The sequence below is a fragment of the Vicugna pacos genome, chromosome 32, assembly GCF_048564905.1.
Source record: "Vicugna pacos chromosome 32, VicPac4, whole genome shotgun sequence".
Classification (NCBI taxonomy): Eukaryota; Metazoa; Chordata; class Mammalia; order Artiodactyla; family Camelidae; genus Vicugna; species Vicugna pacos.
Genome location: NC_133018.1, coordinates 6,622,535 through 6,645,143, shown reverse-complemented (window position 1 = coordinate 6,645,143; position 22,609 = coordinate 6,622,535). Strand labels below are relative to the sequence as shown.

The window sequence follows — 22,609 nt, the reverse complement described above, 5'->3', positions numbered from 1 at the left end:
ACAGCCATTCCTTTTTCCTTGTGGATATTTATGAACCTGGATGTTCCAGTGGGACCCGAGAATCTGAGAATTTGAGGGGGTCTGGAGATGTACTTTCCCAAATGCCAATGTCTACTTCACGGTCTGCCAACTCAGGTACCTCCACAAGCCAGGAAGGTCACACACACACAGGTAAAGGCTGGGGGGAAAGGAAGACATTAAACAGTAGGGACTCGAACGAGAAACACATCGCCCATCTTAAGAAGGCAGCCTATACTCAGCACCTGCAAATCCTCGACTTACAAGGTTATAGGCTCAGTGTGGCCAGATATTCCAACTTTTCAAAGAAATCTGGGTTTTCACATTAAAGCACAAACATCGGCAAAGGCCTAATAAAATGTCATAGGCTGAATGCAGTCTGCAGAGTACCAGCTGGACCTGCTTCAATCATGGCCAGATTCAATCCAATCCACATAACACTTTGGCTCAAATTAGAAAAGGTGCCACTTGGATAGACCAGTTAGAAAAAGATGGCACACTGCTTGTCAGGTAGAGGACAGGCCAAATTTCAGTACCCAGGTGCTGGCCAGGTGCTCTCAAACAGTAAAAGCCTATGCAGCTGCCCTGACTATAATTATCAGACAGGAAATAAAATAGTCAGAAAACAGGGAAAACTAAGTCAATCATAAAATGCACTTCAGGATGCCCAGAATAGTTGCAATTCCGAGATGCCAGGGACAGGCTACATGAGCATCACCTGAGCAGGATTTTTTAAATCCCTGGAACTACTGGATCAGGATCTGTGGGACAGTGTCTATGAGAATCTATAGTTTTAAGATGTTACCCACACAAATACATACCATTCCGAGTCAATCAACTCTGAGATAGTTTTGGGAAGTTCTGTGGGTTTTGTTTTATTTTGTTTTTTAATTAAAGAAACAAGAGTATTTCTCTTGCCCAAGGTTTGAAAATCACCAAGAGCTTTGCTGAACTCTGTAGTTTGTTTGTTTGTATTCACACTGAATGACAATTGTTCCTTTTAGATGTGACATTCATGACGTTTTAGGAATGGATGCTTATAAAACACTATCTGATGATGATGATAAACATCTCCACTTGCAGGGGATCATTATGTCATATTTAAAAAGGTGAAAGTCTAAACTGAAATTACAGAAAAATCCACAGCCTAATGCTGGGCTATATGTAACAGCAGAAATTAATGACTGAAAGGAACAAAGAGGGGAGGGTATAGCTCAGTGGTAGAGCACGTGCTTAGCATGCACAAGGTCATGGGGTCTATCCCCAGTACCTCCATCAAAATAAATAAATAACCGAATGACCTTTACCTCCCCTGCCCCCTGTCAAAAAAAAAAAACCCTTAAAAAAAAAAAAAAAAAGGACTGAAGAAAGGGAAGAATGAGGAAGGGAGGGAAGAAGAGGGGAGGCAAATGAACTAATGGCCTAAAATGATAACTCACAGATATCTAAGACTGATGGGATAAAACAGTATAAATAACTCAGACAATAATTCAATTGACAGCCTATGGCTTTAAATAAAACTAAATAAATCCATTCAACCTTAGAAAATCTGTCTTAATAGAACTTTTCATAATTTAAAAATGCAACTAGGACTGAGATGAATCCTGAATGCTAAGCGACTTACTTTATTTACTTAAACCATATTCTGCAATGGACGCAACATCATTTTTCCTTTTATATGGGAGGGGAGAAAAAATCCAGTAACCAGAAGACAATAATATTACCTTTATTACTCCACACTGAAAGTGCAATTTCAGAATTGTTACTCAGAGGAAGGCGTCTTCCTTTCCCTACAAGCTCTCTATTTACAAAGGTTCCATTTCCACTGTGATCTTCTATGTATGCGATGAAAGAATTTTTAGGACCCATTTCCTAAAATAGAGAGCATTTTATTTCAAAGTTTTAACAGTGGGACATTTTAGTACGGATCTAAGAGTGATATCCAGATTACCAGATTTCCCAAATGTACAGCCAGTTGTCACCTACTCTGAAGATCCGAAAGTGTTTCTTGCTGTAAGTCCGGTATTTATCGGTTCTTTTCAGCAGGGGCTCATCAAAGCAGTATTCACAGTTTCTATCCCTCCCAAACCAGTAGTTGTCATTAACACACTCTGTAACACAAAAGCACACACCAGAGGGATGTTGAATCAAACACCCTTAAAAATTGCTCATAAAATCTACTTGTAGGAAAGTGGCTTAAGAAGGCAATCAAGATTATAGATGTGTCTATCACAATTTTATAAGATTAAAACTGGGAGTAGAGAAAAAAAAATTATGCCAAAGAGCTAAATAAATTATGGTTTAGACATAGCTATGAAATGATAAGCAATTGTTAAAGTTCTCAAACGATTTTTAACGATTTGGAAAAAATACTTATGGTATAATAATAACTTCCTACTTATTACTCTCCTGAGGCTTTGCATCACACTTAGTATAAAATCTACACTACACATAGCAGGCTAGATGCTCAGGATCCAGCCCCTGCTTCCCTCCCAGATTCACCTTGTTCCCCTTCCCTTGATCATCACACCCAGTTCCACTGACCTCCTTTCCCTGCCCCAAATGTGCAGGGCTCAACCTCCCCTGTGACCTTAGAACTCTTCATTCCCAACTATTTGAATGGCCATCTTGCCTTTTGTGTCTGCAAATTAGCATCTTCCACTTTCTATATAAAGCAGACTCCCAATTCACCACCCGCTCACTATAATCACCATGGCCTCTGTATGGACCATAACTGAAAATTATCTTGATTATCTGTATATTGCCTCCTGGCATTCCCGTTAGAACAAACTCCAGGAGGGCAGCCTTGAGTCTCTCCTTTAAGAGACCAGTTCCAGCACCTAGCACAAATGCATGTGGTAGACAAGCAAAATGTTTATGGAAGGACAGACCAGGGCAAACATCAGCAACTCACACCACAAAGGACTAATTTCCCTAGCATCTGTAAAGTTCCTACAAAGCAATAAGGAAAAGACAAATAATCCAGTAGAAAATGGGTAAAGGATAAAAAGAGACAATTTATAAGAGACAGAAATACAAACAGCTCAAACATATGAAAATGGCCAAGCTAACTCAATACAAGAAATTTTAGAATCCATAAATACATTAAGATTCCATATTTCAACTATCAGAATTTCACAATTTCTTTAAATTACGTAAGCACACACCACTTCTAGGAATTTATCCTACAGTATAATCATATGCATTCTGGAAGGACATAAGAACATATGTCCAAGGTTATTCACAAAGCAAAAGACTGTCAACAACTTTAATGTCCATTAGTAAGGGGCAAGTTCAATAAATTTATATATCTATAAAAAGGAATGAGGATTTTTATAATCTGATAGGATATCTAAGATACATTGTTAAGTATAAAAAACAAGTTACAACCAGTGTGTTGTGAATTACGATTAGTATAAATATTAAAGAGAAAAAAAGGACATACAGATACTTAGTTGCTTCTATACTTCCGGAAAGCTACATGAGAAATCAGCAATACCGGGAAGTATTTGGGGGAAGGACAGAAATTGGATGAAGGCTTTGCACCTCCTTTGAATTTTGCACCTAATGCAAATATAACTTCTTCAAAACCTTAAATTAAATGAATCACTTAGAGTTTGCAGTCTAGTGGGGAAATGAACGTGGAAGCAACAACAATACAGCAGGTAGGCAGGCTCTCGGGAGGGGAAGCACAGATTAAAAGCCTTGGCAACTCTGCCTGGGGCTATCAGGGGGGCTTCATGGAGGAGGCAAGACAGGAAGAGTAGACTGAACAGCCCTTTTGGAAGGCAATATAGCAGTATCCATTACAAGATAAAGCCATGCCAACTCTATGGCCCAGCAATGTCTACCTTAGAGAGACATTTGCTCAACTGACCAAGGAGGCAAAAAGGACATTCACCACAGCTCTTGCTTGCCGGAGTGAAAACTGGAAACAACCTAAGCATGTATTAAAAGGGGGAGGAATAAATGAACCATGGTATTTCTACTAGAAACCCGGAGCTTCTGGGGCAGTTGCCCCAGGAAAGGCATGGAGAGTTCATCAGGACACCAACAGTCCAGGGATGACAGACAGAAAGTAGAAGAGGAGGCTGCCCACGGAAGGGTGGAAGGGCCTGCTCTGACCCTGGCTCATTAGAAGAGCCCTCCTCAGGAAGACGTGTGGAGGAGGACAGGGAGCGCAAGGCAGGAGGGAAGGGGACCAAAAGCTCTCAGTGAGGCAACCGGGGTATGAACCCCAGGAAGGATGGGCCCTTCCTCCTAGTAATGAAGAATAGATACAGGTGAGATGGTGTCGGTGGGGTAGGGGAGAGGAACATCACATAAGACAGGATGTCCGCTCTTATCACTTCTACTCATTGTAGCAGAGGTTCAAGCCAGGGCAATTAAAGGAAGGGAGGGCAGGAGGGAAAGGGAAAGGCATCATATCGGAAAGGAAGAAGCAAATCTACCTAATTCTATTCACAGGTGACACAATCTTATATGTAGAAAATCCTATGGAATCCACTAAAAATGATTAGACCTAATAAACAAGTTCAGCAACATTACAGGATACAAGATCAATATTCAAAAACCACTTATATTTCTATATATAAACAATAGACAAACCTAAAATGAAATTAAGAAAATAATTCCATTTACAATAGCATAAAAAGAATAACATACTTGATAATAAGTTTAACAGATGTACAAATCTTATACTCTAGAAACTACAAAACATTGCTGAAAAAAATTTTAAAGGCCTATGTAAATGTTCATTGATTAATGTTGTTAAGATGACAAAACTCCCAAACTATATGCAATTTGTATCAAAATCCCACCTGCCTTCTTTGCAGAAATTAACAAATTCAAATTAAAATTCCTATGGAAAGCCAAGGACCCAGAATAGAAAGGAAAAAATAATAGCAAAAAAGCATTCTTCAAAATGAAGTACAAAGTTAGAGGGCTTACGTAACCATTTTGCAATTTCCAAATGTACTACAAAGCTACCATAATCAAGACAGTGTGGTACTACTGAAAGGTTAGACATATAGATCAATGGAGAAGAATTAAGAAACCATAAATAAATCACATTTACAGTCAACTGATTTTCAACAAGGTGCCAACACAATTCATTGGGGAAAAAATAATCTTTCCAACAAATGGTGCTAGGACAAGCAGATATCTACGTGTAAAATAATCTAGTTGAAATTTACTTCACACCATATACAAAAAGCAACTAAAACAGAATCAAAGACTAATTGTAGGAACTAAAACTATAAGACTTCAAGAAGAAAAAGTAGTGATAAAGATTTGTAACCTTGAGTTAAGCAATGCTTTTTAGATATGAAACCAAAGCACAAGAAATGAAAGAAAAATACAGTATAATCAAATTAAAAATTTGTGTGCATCAAAGAACACTGTCAAGAAAGTGAAAAAAAAATAGCCTCAAAGAATGCGAGAAACTATTTGTGAAACATGTATCTATCCACCATATATAAAGAACTCTTACAACTCAACAAGACAAACAATCCAATTTAAAAGCGTGCAAAGGCTCTGAATAGACATTTCTTCAAAGATATAAAAATGGCCAATAAGCACATGAAAGGATGTTTAACATCACTAGCCATCAGGGAAATGTGAACCAAAACCACAATGAAAACCTCCTGGTTTTCTCTTACAGAAGAAAAAAAAAACCCACAATGAAAAACCACTTCACATCTACTATGAGGACTAAAATTAAAAGACAGATAATAAGTGGTGGTGAAATGCAAAGAAATTAGAACCGCCATACACTGCTAGTGGGAATACAGAATAGTGCAGCTGCTGTGAAAAAGTTTGGTGGCTCCTTAAAAAGTTAAACATATTATCCAGCAATTGCACTCCTAGGTAAATAACCAAAAAAAAATTGAAAACAGGGACCCAAATAGATGCTTATCACAAATATTCATCACAGCATTAATCAAAATAGCCAAAAGGTAGAAATAAGCAAAATGTTCATCAACAGAAGAATGGATAAACCAAATGTGATATACATATACAATGCAATATTATTCAGACATTAAAAAAATAAAGTTCTGATACATAACACAACATGAATGAACTTTGAAAATATTATGCTAAAGGAAAGAAGCCAGACACAAAAGGACATATATTATGATTCCATTTACATGAAATATCTAAAACAAGTAAACTCAAAGACACAGAGAAATTGGTGTCTGGTTAGAAATTACCAAAAGAACTCAATGGGTGAAAGGTAAATCTCTTTAATAAATAGTGTTAGTAAAACTGAATAACCACATGCGGAAGAATGGAAACTGGACCCCTATTTTATATCACTCACAAAAATTAACATGAAATAGATTAAAGATTTAAACAGAAGTGAAACCAAAAAACTAAAAGAAAACAAGGAAAAAGTTTTTTGACATTGGTCTTGGTAACAATTTTTTGGATATGATACCAGAAGTACAAGCAACAAAAGCAAAAATTCATAATAAGGACCACATCAAATTAAAAAGCTTCTGCACAGCAAAAGAAACAGCAAACAAAACGAAAAGACAATCTACAGATTGGGAGAAAATATTTGCAAATCATATATCTGATAAGTGATAGATATCCAAAATATATAAAGAACCCATACAATTCAATAGCAGAAAAACAAACAATCCAATTATAATGGTCAGAGGAACTGAAGAGACATTTTTCCAAGATGTACAAACAGCCAACAGCTACTTGAAAAGGTGCTCAACATCACTAATTATCAGGGAAATGCAAATCAAAACCACCGTAAGACATCACCTCACACCTGTTATAATGGTTATCATCAAAAAGACAAGGGATTATAAATGTTGGGAAGGATGTAGAGAAAAGGGAAGCACCTTTGTGCACTGTTTGTGAGAATGTTTGTTGCAGCCACTATGGAAGACAGCATGGAGGCTCCTCAGGAAGTTAAAAATAGAACTGCCATGTGATCCAGCAATCCCACCTCTGAGTATATATCCAAGGGAAATGAAAACAGGACCTCAAAGAGGTATCTGCACTCCCATGTTCATTAAGGCACAATAGCTAAGATGTGGAAACCACCCAAGTGTCCGTCAATGGATGAATGGATAAAGAAGATGTGGTATAAAGACGCGGTGATTCCACCTATAATTTTCCGATTTTAAGGTGGCACAAAACCTGTATTTATTCAGTAGAAACCATACTGCAAATTTTAAATTTTTATCTTCTCCCGGGCAAGTGAGATGCAGTCCAGTACTCTCTCATGATGCTGGGCTGTGGCAGCAAGCCGCAGCTCCCAGCCAGCCACGCAATCACAAGGGTGAACAACCAGAACACTAACAACCATTCTGAACCCATACAAACATTCTGTGTTGCACTCTCTGTGTGGTATTCAATAAATTACATGAGACATTCAACACTTTATTATAAACTAGGCTTTGTATTAGATGATTTTGCCCAACTGTAGGCTAACGTTAAGTGTTCTGAGCATATTTAAGGTAGTAAGGCTTATAAGTTATGCTGTATTAAGTGTATTAAGTGTTTTTTCAACTTACCATGGGCTTATTGGAATGTAACTCCATCGTAAGTCAAGCAAGATTAGTATATATACAATGGAGTATTATTCAGCCATGAGAAAAAGGAAATCCTGCCATTTGCAACAACACAGATGAACCTTGAGGGAATTATGCTAAGTGAATAAGCCAGACAGAAAAAGGGCAAATCATGTATGATCTCACTTGTATGTGGAATCTGAAAAAGCTGAACTCATAGAAACGGAGTAAAGTGGTTGTTGCCAGGGGCTGGGAAGCAGGGGAAAGAAGAGAGGTCGGTCCAAGGGTACAAAGTTCCAGCTACAAGATGAGTAAGTTCTGGAGGTCTGGTGATTATAGCTAATAACACTGGATTATATACTCTAGATTTCAAAACTTACTACAAAGCTACAGTAAGCAAGATTTTGTGGTACTGGCATAGAGACAGACACACAGATCAATGGAATAGAAATGAAAGTCCAGAATTAAACACTCACATTTATGGTCAAATAATCTTTGCTAAGAGCATAAATCTTAAATGTTCTCCCCCTGGAAAGGAAATGGTAATTATGTGATGTGATCTAAGGCTATATTAGTAATCATTCTGCAACATGTAAGTGTATCAAATCAACATATTGTATACCTTAAATTTACACAATATTATATATGTCAATTATATCTCAATAAAGCTGAGGTGGGAAAAAAAAATTTACCAGAGGAAAACATTTTGGAAATAGATAATGGTGATGGTTGCACAACATTGTGAATGTACTTAATGCCCTGAACTGTACACTTAATGGCTAAAATGACAAAATTTTGTTATATATATATGTTGTCTACCACAATGACAAGTAAACATTTAAAAAATACTTAGGAATGAATTTTTTAAAGTGTAAGAGTTGTACACTACAAAACATCATTGAAGGAAATTAAAGAAGATCTAAATATGAAAGATATCCCATGTTCACAGAGTCAAAGACTTAACATAGTTAAGATAGCAATGTTACCCAAATTGATCTATAGATTTAATGTAATTTCCATCAAAATCCCAGGAAGTGACAAACTTATCCTAAAATCCATATGGAAATCTACAGAAACATAATAGTCAGAACAATCTTGAAAAAGAAGAACAAATCAAGACTCATTCTCTGGATTTCAAAACTTACTACAAAGCTATAGTAATCGAGATTTTATGGTACTAGCCCAAGGATAAACACATAGATCAAAAGAATTGAATTGAAAGTCCAGAATTAAACCCTCACATTTATGGTCAAATAATCTTTTACAAGGGTGCTAAGACCATTCAAGGGAGTAAGAATAGTTTCCTCAAGAAATAGTGGTTGGGCAACTGGACATTCACACACCAAAGGATGAATTTGGACAATATCTCATACCACATGCAAAAATCAACTTAAAATGGGTCAGTATAAGAACTAACACTGTAAAATAATTAGAAGAAAACTTGTTGTGAATCATGACACATAATAACAATAAAATAGCTCCTTTTTGCTGAGCAACTACTTTATGCTGGTCACCCTATCAAGCTCCTTATACATGTAATTTTACTTTTAAAGGTGATACATCCACTTCACCCTAACTCACCATTTGTGTCCCACTCCCCATACATAAACTCTAAGCCTATCTTTAAAATATGGCTTAAATGAGTAAGAAATAGCTTCAAATGTTTACTTCTAGATTTAAAGTTGTACATATGGATGTTGCTACATTTTTCCTCCAGTTTTTACTATTTTTTCAAGTCATCAAAGTTGGACATGACACAAAAGGGAAGGGTGAGTGACAAGGCACAAAATGGCACATTAGTCATTCATTTGTTTATATTATTATTTTCTATACTTTAATGTCAAGTTCAATTTTTCTTTTAAATGAAAAGGTCATTTTAATCCGACAGGAAGGAAAAATGCTACTTAAAACACACAGATAGCGAAAGCCTTACTGTTGCAACCAGCTGTCAGAGGGAATGGATATATTTAAACTGCGAGGTTGGCTATTTTGAGATAAAAACAAGTAACAGGGAGTCAACAAATAGCCTTCTCCATTCTGACACTGAAACACTGATGCTCTGAAGCTGCTGCAGCACAGCAGAGGTTAAGTGGTGAAGTTTCTGTGAATAGATGACAGATGTTTGCAAGATTGCATGAATCAGCATTTTTCTAGGGAACAGGTCCACAACTCTCTTCATATGGACAACACACTGCAAATGCTCAGTTAGTATCTGTTGAAAGAATAAATGTGTACAGCACAGGAAACTATATTCAATATCTTATAGTAACCTTTAATGAAAAAGAACATGAAAACGAATATATGTATGCATAGGTATGACTGAACTATTATGCTGTACACCAGAAATTGACATAACATTGTAAACTATAGAAAAAAAGAAAAGGATCCACAGCAAGGAAGAGCCAGAGCACTACCCAAAGCACTACTGCTTCCTTGGTTTCATCTTTCATCACTTTCAAACTCCAGAATCATTTCAGGATTGTCTTGAGCTACCTGTTGCACAACTTTCTATAAGTGTTTTTCTAAACAAAATATTACAGCGTAACAAAGGGTCTTACCAAGATTAGAGAATCCATCCTGAAGGGCCCATAATCGAGCCCAGGGAGCAGGGACAGGCTCCTCAGGTTCTTGGTCCTCGGGAATAGAACACAGTTCCTGAGTGGACACTGTGTCTAAGGAGCTGAGCGTGCCCGAGCTGGAGTGAGAAGACTGGCTGGACGTGGGCACTGTGCTGGTGGAGGAGCTGGACACGCCCTGAGACTGTGAAGAGGAGCCGTGTGTCTGTGAGGAGGGACCATGGGACTGCGAGAAGCTGCTTTGGGACTGAGAGCAGGTACCGCTGGCATGGGACTGCGGGGAGGCACTGCCATGGGACTGCTGACACTCCACATCTGTCTCCCGAGACATCACGACCTCAAAGATAAGTGTCCAACAATAAGGTGAGTTTCAAGGAACAAGACTAAAGGTCAAGAATGAAGGATGGGCATGTTACCTTAGCCAAAATACATATATATATATGTATATATCCATCCAGGGCAATCATGCTCTGCAAAAATTAAAATTCTAAGTCTAGACATACTAACTATAATTCTGCTGGACTGAGCTTTTCATCAGATAATTTTCACCCGAAGTTTTCTGCCTGACAGCCACAAACCACAGTGGAAAGAAACAAAAAAATTTATTTGAAGACTGTAAATAAGTAAAAAGCAATGAAACTGAATTGAAGAGGAGACTCATAACAGCTTACATTCATCTAATGTTTTAAATGAAAAATGGAAAGTTTTAAATTATTAATGTATTCATTAATACAATCAACACTATATTTACTAAACTTCATATATATTTTTGGAAAGGAAAGAAGGGGAAGGGTCAGGTGGCTTGGGGTAGACAACGGGCAAAGTTCTACAGAATTTCGCTGCACCACCCCAGGGTGGTTACTTACATAAAATGTCACTGATGCCCCTTCTCCCTCTAGCAAGCTCCTGGAGGAGCCAAGTCCTGTGGTTCATTCTAGATTCCTTGACTCCAAAACTAAGAGCCACGCCACTTAATAAGGCAAAACGCAAAACCTGCTCTAAACCACTCCACCTAGCCCTTTGTGATGCTAATTAACAATGGGGTTGGTCTTTTCAGCATCCTAAATGGCCTCCTAGCCCAACAGAAGCCTGAAGAAAACATTCTTAAAGACACAGAAGACCATAACAGAGGTTCTCACCCTTGCTTTAGAATTTGATGGACAGTTCAACTCTGATAACAGAACCTACAGTAAAGTCAAATTTTCAATCCCTAACTTTAAATCCTTAACCTGAGTTTTAAAAAATTAATAAATAAAGGTGCATTCTCCTCAGATTCCCACTCAGGCTATCCCTAAAGGAGAATACAGTAAACACGACTTACACTGATTATTGCATTTACACAGCTTTCCAGATGTAAAGGTCCTGATGCGTTTTCCTTAAAGCACACCAGGGAGGTGCTGCCAGAGCAGGACCTGCTGCTCTAACACCACCTCAGCCACGCTGTGTCCTTCTGCAGCTTTTGGAGCAAGACTTCTCTGCCCTGGAAACTGGCAAAAGACAGCGCATCAAGAGACAGCTGCCATCTTGGTTCATGATAAATAAGGGTCCATCAGGCCAGGACCCCGCTGGCCTCCGCCACGAGGAAAAAGTATATTGGACAGGTTAGAAGTAAACAGGTCTGGAGTTGAGTCAGATGTTTTAGTCGAGGGGGAGGGTAGAGCTGAGTGGTAGAGTTGTACCTAGCATGCACGAGGTATGAGTTCAATCCCCATTACCTCCACCAAAATAAGTAAATATAGCTAATTACCTCCCCCAAAACAAAGAACAACAAAAAATGAAAAATGAATTTTTTAAAAAAAGATATATGTCAACTCTTTGCACGATCTTTAGGTAGATCACAACCTCCCTAAACCCCCTAAAAAGGAGGTAGATCTGAGAATTACATGAGGCATCAACGCTACTCTCCCCACCCCAGTAATGCTTGATAATTGGGAGTCCCAGGCCCAAAGGATCTGAAAGCCGGAAAAGGCTTTCACAATCGCAACACATTTTTTTTTTCAAACAGAGAAACTGAGTCCCAAGGAAGAATGGTGTCCTCCCACCCTCTTCTCGCCACCCCATCCCCACACTTTCTTACGGACACTCACAGGCATCCTCCTACACTAGTCTGTGTTTCCAGTTCCCTGCAGCGCCTAGAGGCTAAGAATGGGTTCCCAATAGGTATTTTCCAGATTGAACCTAAGTGTGGAAATAATTACTAACACTTATAAAACTCTTTACAAAGCAACTTCGCTCTGATTTTCAAGAGCACAACTTTGTTATCTCTCATCCCATACGGCTGGGCCAGTTTCAGCTTGTAAATAACAAGGGAAGTGAACTTCACCTCGAAGTCTATCTAAAAAGGAAGAGAGTCGCCCACACATTCCTCTCCCCCCTTCCCAAGCTCAAACACAGGACAAAGCGGAAGCTCAGGAAATTCAGCTCGCAATAAGACCCTGAGGGCAGGATTCGAACCCCCAAACGCCCACGAGAAGTTCCCCACTATGACTCACCGCGTGAGCCCACCTAGAACCGCACACCCAAAGCAGCCGCAGCCAGCGGAGTGGCGCTAAACGCGCAGATACAAACTCCACCCTCAGCCAATCACAACACCCCTCTGCCTCCATAGGACCAATGAGAAACAGCGGATGTGGCCCGCCACATGGCCTCAATGCTTTCCGGGAGTTGTAGTTTAAAACGTAAAGCGGAACTCAGGATCCAGGTTTCCCGGGTGTAATCCCGCCCCCTCGGCTTCCCGGCCAATCAGCAGCCCTAGGCTAGTCGGCCACTTTCCTAGGTGGCCACGGGGAGGCAGGGCGCCGGCCAGATGTGGGGCGGAAGGACGGGGACCTTGCTCCGGGTGTCGGGGTTGTGGCCCACAGGGGTCCTCCGGAGGAGACCGCTAAACTGCAATGCTGCCTCGCTGGCAGGAAGCAACTCCCTCCGGTGCTGGAACTGCGGCGGCCTAGGGGGCCCCTTGCGGGGGGACCGGTTCTTCTGCCCTCAGTGCCGCGCGCTGCAACCACCTGACCCCACTCAAGACTACTTCAGCCTCATGGACTGGTACGGGAGGCGGTTTCGGAAACGCGCCTGGGCGTGCGAGAAGGGAGGGCCGGTCCGGCTTGAGGAGAAGGCGGGACCAGTTACTTTAGGTGGGCGGAGCCCTAGAGAACAGGGCCTGGGAGAATGGTGGGTGGGGTGTGTCCAGAGAGAAAGGACCCTGAGGGGCGGGCCTGAGCGATGACGACGCCTTGAGGGACAGAGACTGGAGTAGGGCCTGCCTCCCTGTGGTCACCTGTAGGGCAGAGAGACAGAGAGAGAGAGAGAGATAGAGAGAGTAGCCGACCAAACTAGTGCTGCTGACTGGCCTGGGAGCCGAGGGAGCCGGGATTACCCTAGAGAGTACTGGAGGGACGGAGAGTGTAATTAGGGGAAACTGAGGTTTGGAGGCTACAATGGAGGGAGACTTGAGACCTGAGAGAAGGCGAAGTTGAGGGATGGGGTCTCAGGGAACGGTACTTGCCAGGCACTGGAGGACGGAGACTTGAGGAAAGAGTCAGAATGTTTAAAGTTGGGTTGAGACTTTTAAGAAAGAAGTACTGAGGTGTTATCCAAACTAAGGGAATAAAAGCACGGAAAAATCTTAACACTGTGGGCAGAGTCTAAGGGAAAAGTGAGAATGGAAGGAGAAAGTCTGAGAAATCAGAGTTTTTCCTGCTTACCTCCGAAATTGAAGAGCTTGAGGAGGTGGTGAGGTTTAGGTGGAACTAATGAAATAAGGCAGGCTCTGGGAATAGAAAGCGAAAGGGATTGGATTAAAATAAAATGGGAGATAGAGATGAAGGAATCTGGGCCTTAGAAAAATAGGGTGGGATTCTAGAATGCCCCTTCCCCTTGAGTCTGGGATCATGCCCCACCAGTCACTGAGCACTTAGGATAAACTGTGGTAACACTACCCTTTTAAGTTATTGAAGCATGTCAATCTTGTTCCCACTTCAGGGCCTTTACATGTTCCTTGTGTCTGAATGACTCTTTGATCTGATCTTCAGTTATTCCTTTTCATCATGCAGGTCTCAGCTCAGAGGTCATCTCTGTCCACCACATCTACCACTCTGATCCTATTCGGTTTTCTCTTGCAGTACCTACTACTTTTTGAAATAGCTCTATCTACATGTTTATTGTGTCATCCCTCATGAAAACTCCATTGATGCATGAATTTCATTTCCCAATTTCTTTCCAGCAACCGCTCGTTCAGAGTGGACACTGCGAAGCTCCAGCATAGGTACCAGCAACTGCAGCGTCTTGTCCACCCAGATTTCTTCAGCCAGAAGTCTCAGGTAACCTATTGGCCACCCCTAATCATACCCAAACACTTGTTCACATTGGGTGGGTGGCGGTGGCCTTGTGGTCATGTGACAGAGCTGACCACCAGCTTCACCCTTGGGCCGTCAGTCCCCAGCCAGCCTGTCCTGGATCTGTCCTGCACTCAGCTTTTACTTGACTTCCCAGCAGAATTAGAACCTGTCATCAGAAAATAAAAACAGTTTATCCCATACCGGTTCTACTTTGACCACTTCCTTAGGTGCCTGCCCATAAATATTTCATGAAACAGTTTGTGAGACAGTAAGGTGGCTGATTTGGATGGTAATATGACTATCTTCATCTCCACTAACAGACTGAAAAGGACTTCTCAGAGAAGCATTCAACCCTGGTGAATGATGCCTATAAGACCCTTCTGGCCCCCCTGAGCAGGGGACTATACCTTGTAAGGTGATTTTCCAACCCTTCTATGCATGACTGTCTGGTGCCATTGCTCAGTGGTACATCTACTCCCCTATATTCAACAGAAGAGTGCTTGAGACCTTAGCCAGTCTGGGAACCCAACGATAATTAACCTCAAAGATACTATATGTGTATAATTTTCTCTGGGTGTCTATATAAATCTTACTTGTCCAATTGCTTTTTTTTTTTCCATTTTCTATAAAGTTCAAGGATTGGATGGTGCTGACTTTTAGGGAAGAGTAATTTTTGTTATGTTTTGCTTTTCATTGGGGGTGAAGTGAGCACCTTAAAATTTAATAGAATCTTTTCAGATATCTATTTCAACCTCTCAAGTGGAAGAATGACTCCCTTGGGGATACCTAGTTCCAGGTAGGAGAGAGTGATCCCATCCCATTACTCCTGTCTCAGTCCAACTTTCCAGCACCCTACCCTCACACTTTCATTACTGGGACAGTTCAGGCTTTCCCTATGAGTAGTATTCTTTTCTGAAGGGTGAGTGGGGACTTAAAGTGAGTAGGATTTATGACTCCGGCCATAGTTTCTTGAATTAAACTTATTTTCCCTGTTTATGCCCCAATAGCTAAAGCTCCGTGGAGTAGAGATTCCCGAAGGGACAGATTATGAAATGGACAGTCAATTCCTCATGGAAATAATGGAAATCAATGAAAAACTTGCAGAAGCTCAAAGTGAAACTGCCATGAAAGAGATTGAATCTATTGTCAGAGGTAAAAGATAAAACACCACCAAATGCGTTTTATTGCTATTTTGAGTACGAGTACAGGTTAAGTGAAAAATGAAAAGAAAGTGTACATATTGGCCTTCATAATGATTCAGGGAAGGTTTTTGTTTGTTTGTTCGTTTTTTTCTGATTAAACTGAAAACAGTTTTGTCTAGAGGTTAGACTTGCAAAATCCCTCTCAGGAAGACCGAGTTAAACCAAGAATGTGATAGTATTTTGCAGATTGCAGTGTTCCTTCCCACCCATGACATCATTTGGGTAATATTATTATCTTTGACAAGAAAAATTGGCCTCAGAAGTTCATGGAAGTGCCCAAGGTCACACAACAGATACAGCAGAGCAAACATTAAAACCCTGGTCTTATGATTTCATATTGCTTTACTTTCTACTTTATTCCATAGTGTATCAGAGTTTCCCAGAGAAACAGAATCAATACCATGTGTGTGGGGGTGGATTTATTTTAAGGAATGGGTCATGTGATTGTGGGAGCTAGCAAGTCCGAAATGTGGGACAGATTGGCAGAGACCAGACCCCTAGTCCAGTGTGCTTTTGTTGACACCACATTGCTACCTGAGAAGTACTAGACTAGGAGTCAGGTGACTTGGGGCCTGTTCCTAGTCCCTGCACTCACCAACCATGTGACCATGGTAACATTCTCCCAATACCTGTCAGTGCCTACTGTGGGGATGTAATGTATCTGAAAGTGCATTGAAAGTGGGTACCGTATAAATGATAGATACTGTTTACATCTGGAAAATACACTTACCATAAAATTTCTCATTTCCTAATGAGGAAACAATAAAAATATGAGTTGGCTGCCCCTTTACTTCACCTGGCACCTTCTCTCTTAAGGTACAATGTGATCTAAATATTTCAGTTTCCTGAGAGGCTATGTAATTCACCAGTGGTTGCCTGAAACGCTATAGTGCCCTGCTGATAGGCAAGCCCAGCTTGTTAGGCTGAAATCTGGAAGACTCGGACTGCTTGGTGGAGATAATCAAAGCATTTCCGGGGTGGGGAGGGTATAGCTCAGTGATAGAGTGTGTGCTTGGCATGTACAAGGTCCTGAGTTCAATCCCCAATACCTCCATTAAAAAAATAAGTGAATAAGTAAACCTAATTACCTCCCCCACCCCCAAAAAAACAAAAACAAAAAAAAAAGAAAGAAAGAAAGAAAGAAAGAAAGAAAAAACAAAGCATTTCCTTGTCCTTTTTTTTCTTTCTTTCTTTCTTTTTTTTTAAATGATTTTTTAGTGATACCCTTTCTTGGGTAGAAAAACAGTGTAGCCAAGGTCAGCCTGAGCTTCACTTATCAGGAGCTGCCATCATGGAACGTGTAGAGACAAAGGGTAAGAAGCCTTCCCTTGAATCCAGGCTCCCTGCTGCATTGTGTTCACAGCAAGATGACAGAGGGTTGTCTTCATAGTAGAAGTCTATTTAAATAGGAAAATTAAGATAATGGTTTTCTTTTTCAGCTAAACAGAAAGAATTGACTGACAGTGTGAGCAGAGCTTTTGAAGGAGGTATTTTCTTCATTTCTTGACTTTCTTAAATATGGAAAGAAATTGTAAGCACTGAAGTAGAGCCATCCATTCAATAAGTAGGTATTATATGCTCATCCAATGGCAGGTACATGGTGAGCTGTAAAACAGAGACAAGTCAACATTTCTGCCTTTAAGGATTCATATTCTTGCTAAAGAAACAAGCTGTCTGCCAAAACCAGAGATATGCCCGTTGAGAATTATATGAGAGAGGGTGCTCCCACTCCCCTTTGCCAAGTAGGGGAAGATAAGGTGAGGGATATAGGCTGAAGCCAACTCAGGCAAGACCATGCAGTCAACATTCTTCTGCAAAACCCAGGAGGAGAAGCCCATGACCGAACTGGGCCCAGATTGTAAATATGGGGTGTGCATCCTTGTCTCCACTGCTCCTGGCTCTCAGATTGAAGAGGCTAGATCTGTTTCTAGCTATTTTTAAGCAAGAACAGCCTTTCTCTCCATCCCTGACTTGTGCCACCCCTTAAATAAGAGAATAAAAGCTATTAACTTAGGGATCCTTTGACTGCAGGGAGGAGAGAGAAACTCATATTAGCCCAGATAAAAGGAGGTTATTATAAGGAAACTCCCAGAGCAAAGTCCCTAAGCTGAGTAGGGTATAGTGTGAAAAGAGCTTTTCTAGAACAGGATCTGGGAACCAGATAGCAGTCTGGAACTGAGACTGTGGTTAAATACTTAGTGCCCCTGGCAGTTCCCTCCATACTTCTCTCCCCTCTGTACACCGGTTCCAGCTACTTCCTTGTTAGTGTACAGTGCTCCAAAATGGCCCCACCCCTAGCTGACTCCTTAGTCCTTCTTGGTCTACTGCCTTATAAGAACAAGACCTTTTACCAGCTGTCCGGAGTCTCCTAGACCCAATCTAGATCCCTTGAATAGGGAATTTGATTGCCCCAGCTTGAGTCAGATGTCCACTCCAGCCCTATCAGTGAGGGCTGAGGAGATGCACTTACAAAGCGTGCTGCCTACTTTGCAGGGACTATGGGAGTCTATTCTGAGAAGCAGGTAGAAGGTGGGGGTGGGGAGGTGGTCCCTAAAAAGATGAGAAGGAATATAAATCTATAGCAGGAAAGACAGGAACCTAGCCCAACAATCCGCCTGAAATCCATGTCCCCAGTCTACTGTCTAAGATGGTCAGATTGTGTTCCACCAGAGACCACCCCCAGTTCCTGTTAGATCTTTGTAGACTTTTATTTTTTAATTACAAAATATTAATTTCTTAACAAATAATACACAAATATGACTGAGAATAATAACATTTAGACAGCTAAGTTTGAATAAAGTTCTGATCAAAGTGGTTAAAAAAAAAAAGAAAGAAAGAATAATAACAGAACAAATATCCATGTCCCTCCCACCCATCTTAAAGAAAGAGAAAAAAGATGCTCAACATCACTAATCATTAGGGAAATGAAAATCAAAACCACAGTGAAATATGACCTCACACCTATTAAGATGGGTGCTACAAGGATTAAAAAAAAAACAAAAACAGAAAATAAGAAATGTTGGCATGGATGTGGAGAAGTTGGAAGCCTTGTGCACTGTGGGTGGGAATGTAAAACAGAGTACCCACTATGGAAAACAGTATGGCATTTCCTCAAAAAATTATAAATAGAACTACTGTACAATCCAGCAATTCCACTTCTGGGTGTACCCCTGAAGAACTGATAGCAGGAGCTCAGAGAGATGTACTGTCAAAGATAAACAAAGCCAGATACTAATCAGCATTGGTAAGGACAGATTTGAATCAGTAATAACTATTGCAGTAGGGAAAAGAGTCCAGCGTGAACTGAACTCGGTTTCAATTTGTACAGAAGTAACTGGGCATTTTAAACAGAGAAAGAGGGAGTAGGGATGGAGGCACGCAGGGGCTCAGTACAGTCAAGAAAGTGAAAATTTTTTTAAAAGCCAGAAGCAGCGTTGGTCCTGTGAAATTCCTCTGCGTTTGCTAATTGGCACTTATGGAAGTTAGGCCCCCACCCTCTGACAGAGCCTAGGAGACAGGGGCCCTATCTTCAGGTGTCGACTGGAACAAACAGCCAGAAAGAGACAGAACAACAGAAGCCCGTTTCTCACTCGATTGTCTTTTGTTTATGAAGGACTAGCTGAGCCAGCCGTTGAGACCTGGTAGTAGAGGATATTTGCTGGATGACATGAGCAGTCACACATTATATGAGTAGCATCTCTATGGAAACAAAAAGAAAACCAAGGATTAATGGTTGAAACAGACTATAAGCCCAGTCTCCGAGTCTAGAGGGCAACCACTGGAGAAGACACTGGACGCTTAAGCATCTTTAAGTGGTGGCATGAGGAGAGCAGGGGCAGTCTGATGCACTTCCTGGGTGGCAGTCCGAATGTGGTGATGGCAGAGACATCAGCATCGCAGTCATGGTTTTCTCCCAGAGCACAGCGCAGAAGAGGGTGTTGTAGTGGGCTTTCTGAGCGCCCTTTGTGGCAGCAACTCCAAGCTCAAAGGTTACCCACCCGTGATTTGTTGTGGTGACGAGTTCTGTGAAGTTTCTATCAAGTCATCCAGCTTCTGCCTGCAGGACTTTTCCAGATCCTGGAGGAAAGGGGCTATGAGACAGCCTGAGTCCCAGCAAGCATCTGGGCAACCAGGTTCTAGTCTTGGTGACACCAGGTCAGGAAGGAGGGAAATTGGAAACATCAGTTTGGAAAACTAGCATGATATTGAAGGAAACTAGAACTGAGGATTCGGTAAGGACTGACAAAACGTGTAAGATTGGCGGGATCGAGTTCAGTTTACAGGTAGATAATAAAACCACAAAGACAGTGAACAGAAGTGGACTCTGATAATCCACAAGGATGTGTTATGCTTTTCCAATGGAACATAAAATTTCTCTCCATAGTCAACACCACCCCCTTCAACCAAAGATAAAGTAAGATTGTTCCTGTTTCCAAAATAATTTTAGTTTCATTAAATTTGGCCTGATTATTTACTTAAGTGTAGCAAGAATGGTAATCGACCATAAAGGCCTTTTTAAGCTTTCTTAATGGAACTTTTTACAGGCATCACTAGTTCAATTGCACTTTGCAAATACTGCATTGTTTTACACGTTGAAGTTTTGTGGCAATCCTGCGTCGTCAGCTGATGGTTAGCATTTTTTCCACAATAAAATATTTTTAAATTAAAGCATGTATATTGTTTTTTTAGACATAATGCTATTGTGCACTTAATAGACCACAGTATAGTGTTAACATCTCTTTTATATACACTGGGAAACCGAAAAATTCATGAGACTCTCTTTATTTCAATATTCGCTTTACTGCAGTGGTCTGGAACCCAACCCACAATATCTCTGAGTATGCCTGTATAAGTAATCTCAGATCGGCCTTTAAAAGCCTCTCAGTGCTGGAAAGTCAAGCCAAGAATTCTCCATCAGACTTCTTCACCTATAGTACCCATAGATTCAGGTGAATTCCTCTCTTCTCCAAGTCCCCAAAATATTCTAAGATTCCTGGGCCTGCCAGGAAGTGACCTTACTCACCTGTAAAGCTGGGAACCTTGTACACCAGAGAACAGGCCAGTTTTTGTAACAGGGCTTTGAAAGCATTGTCTGTCAACACAACCTTAAATCCTTAAAATTGATGACTTTCTACATCATTTTCAAATACGACATTCCTGTCAAAGCCTGATTTTTAAGTACGTCCTATTACAAAGAGGACAGGTTCTTACTGAACCTACACAAATGACTATATTGCCCTGAAAATAAGAATACTCAATAATAGTTTCCAATTTTTTGAGGGATCAGGCAGGGAGAAAAACATAAATGTTCTAATCTTGTTTACAAAAGTATGTCACTTTTAGATTGTTAATGAGTCATAGATATCTTGAGGGAAAAGAGAAGGGGGTTTCCTTACATCCAGAAAATAGAACATTTAAGAGCCAGAAATATTTTGAACAAAAAATATTTGTAAAAAGTTACCATCAACCTTTGTCAGTTTACTCAATCCTATGTAATTAGTTTTGTTCTGCTTGATCTTGGGTTAACAGTTTTATAAACCCATGGGCTTTTGTATTAGCGTTTCAGAAATCCTTACTTGGTCCACTGGCCTGAGCTTGGTTATTTAACCAATGCCATCAGAAGCCTGTTTCCCAGAGCAACTGGCATGGTACCGTTTTGTTGAACACACGTACTGTGGCCTACAGCTGGTTGCAAGGGCTTTTAGGAAAGCACCAGAATAAGATGGCAACCATCTGTGGATAGCAAAAAACTTAAAATGGCCATAGTTAAAGATCCGATGAGATGTCATTATAAAAATAGCACAATTGAAAAGGAAATCTGGTTGTTTCTGTGACATATAACATTCAAAAATAATAACTGGGCTGATAACATCTTACCACAACGTATCATGGATAGTGAAGGCATTAACAAATTTTGAGAACTTTATACAATTTCTGAAATAACAACATTTTACCCATGTAAAACTAAGCTAGGGAAGGTTAACTACCTTTTCTTTGACAGTGCTTCCATTGTAATTTACTACATCACAAAAACCCGCTTAGTTTAAGATCTCTTTTTACAAGGCAAGAGAACAGATCCTTTGAGGTTTTCCAGGGGCCCTCTCAGAAACTTCAAAGTCAGTTCAAGGTCAGGAAGACCTTATTTAGAATGTGATCTGAGGAAGTTGTCAAAAATGTTAAAAGGTTTGAATATTTAATTAAATAGGATCATAGGTCACTGTGGAACAATAATTAGTTATGTGTATAACCAAAGTGATAATAAAAGATTTCAAAGGCAAATATGAGGTAACATGGAAAAAAAACCAAAAACCTTAGCTCTTTTAACAGTGAGAAGACTCGGTTCTCTTCCATAATTGAGGACATGATAAAGACAACAAGAAGCCCAGGAAATTATTTTGATAAGATACAGAATATGAGTTTCCTAGGCAAAAGGTAAAGAAAAACCTTTTGCAACTTTTTATTAACAGCAGACCAATAATCCAAGAAACTGTCATTTTGACAGAGAGAGAACCAAACTCTGGTTTTGTATCAGTACGCTATTGATATTAAAGTTCATTTAAAAAATAAAAAAGCACCTTATATATCAATCCTCTTAATCTTAGCCAGCCTTGACCTCACAACATAAAATTTTTTTTCCACAAACCCTCTACAACATTCTGCATCCATTCAGGTTATGTCTTATTCTTTCCCTCTTTCACATTCTCCTTCAGGACAAAATTACTCTCCTTCTTAATCTTAACAAAAACACATTTACATTCCTTACATACTTTTTATCCAAAAAAAAAAAATCCTACTTTTCTCCCATAGTTTGTGTACATCATTGTTTTTCTTCACTGTTACTGTTTCTGGTAGTTTTATTTTCATGTATCAATTATAAATTATAACCATTAGTAGCCTTTATTTTACAGCAAAAACTAGGAAGTAGAAATTGTGAGCTGTCTATCAGA

At 40.2% G+C, this 22,609-nt stretch overlaps 2 protein-coding genes and 1 long non-coding RNA gene across 12 annotated transcripts in view; 1 reads left to right on the top strand and 2 right to left on the bottom strand.

Annotated features, from left to right (window-relative positions):
* CHEK2 (checkpoint kinase 2) overlaps positions 1-12,744 on the bottom strand; it is a 38,662-nt gene extending 25,918 nt beyond the window's left edge. Inside the window, exons 1-5 of one of the 6 annotated variants that reach the window (XM_031692628.2) lie at positions 12,619-12,744; positions 11,448-11,613; positions 10,109-10,463; positions 2,005-2,129; positions 1,743-1,890 (exon numbers count right to left, since the gene is read on the bottom strand). In XM_031692628.2, coding sequence (XP_031548488.1) covers positions 1,743-1,890; positions 2,005-2,129; positions 10,109-10,457 — 622 coding nt within the window. In that variant the 5' untranslated portion in view covers positions 10,458-10,463; positions 11,448-11,613; positions 12,619-12,744. Of the gene's footprint in view, positions 1-1,742; positions 1,891-1,969; positions 2,130-10,108; positions 10,464-11,447; positions 11,614-12,618 lie in introns of all 6 variants that reach the window. The other 5 variants (XM_006213549.4, XM_072953479.1, XM_072953481.1 and 2 more) reach the window with 5 other exon arrangements.
* A 127-nt stretch (positions 12,745-12,871) lies between these two features.
* The window catches only part of HSCB (HscB mitochondrial iron-sulfur cluster cochaperone), a 14,675-nt gene continuing 4,937 nt past the window's right edge, over positions 12,872-22,609 (top strand). The window contains exons 1-5 of one of the 4 annotated variants that reach the window (XM_006213548.4): positions 12,873-13,168; positions 14,346-14,442; positions 14,781-14,870; positions 15,468-15,612; positions 17,102-17,149. In XM_006213548.4, the coding sequence (XP_006213610.1) occupies positions 12,933-13,168; positions 14,346-14,442; positions 14,781-14,870; positions 15,468-15,612; positions 17,102-17,149 (616 nt within the window). In that variant the 5' untranslated portion in view covers positions 12,873-12,932. Of the gene's footprint in view, positions 13,169-14,345; positions 14,443-14,780; positions 14,876-15,467; positions 15,613-17,101; positions 17,150-22,609 lie in introns of those variants that run through there. The other 3 variants (XM_031692633.2, XM_031692634.2, XM_031692636.2) reach the window with 3 other exon arrangements.
* Positions 19,241-22,609, bottom strand: part of LOC140690996 (uncharacterized) — an 18,054-nt gene continuing 14,685 nt past the window's right edge. For both annotated transcript variants that reach the window (XR_012066425.1, XR_012066426.1), the window contains one exon: positions 19,241-19,739. This is a non-coding gene — a long non-coding RNA (uncharacterized lncRNA). The remainder of the gene's footprint in view (positions 19,740-22,609) is intronic.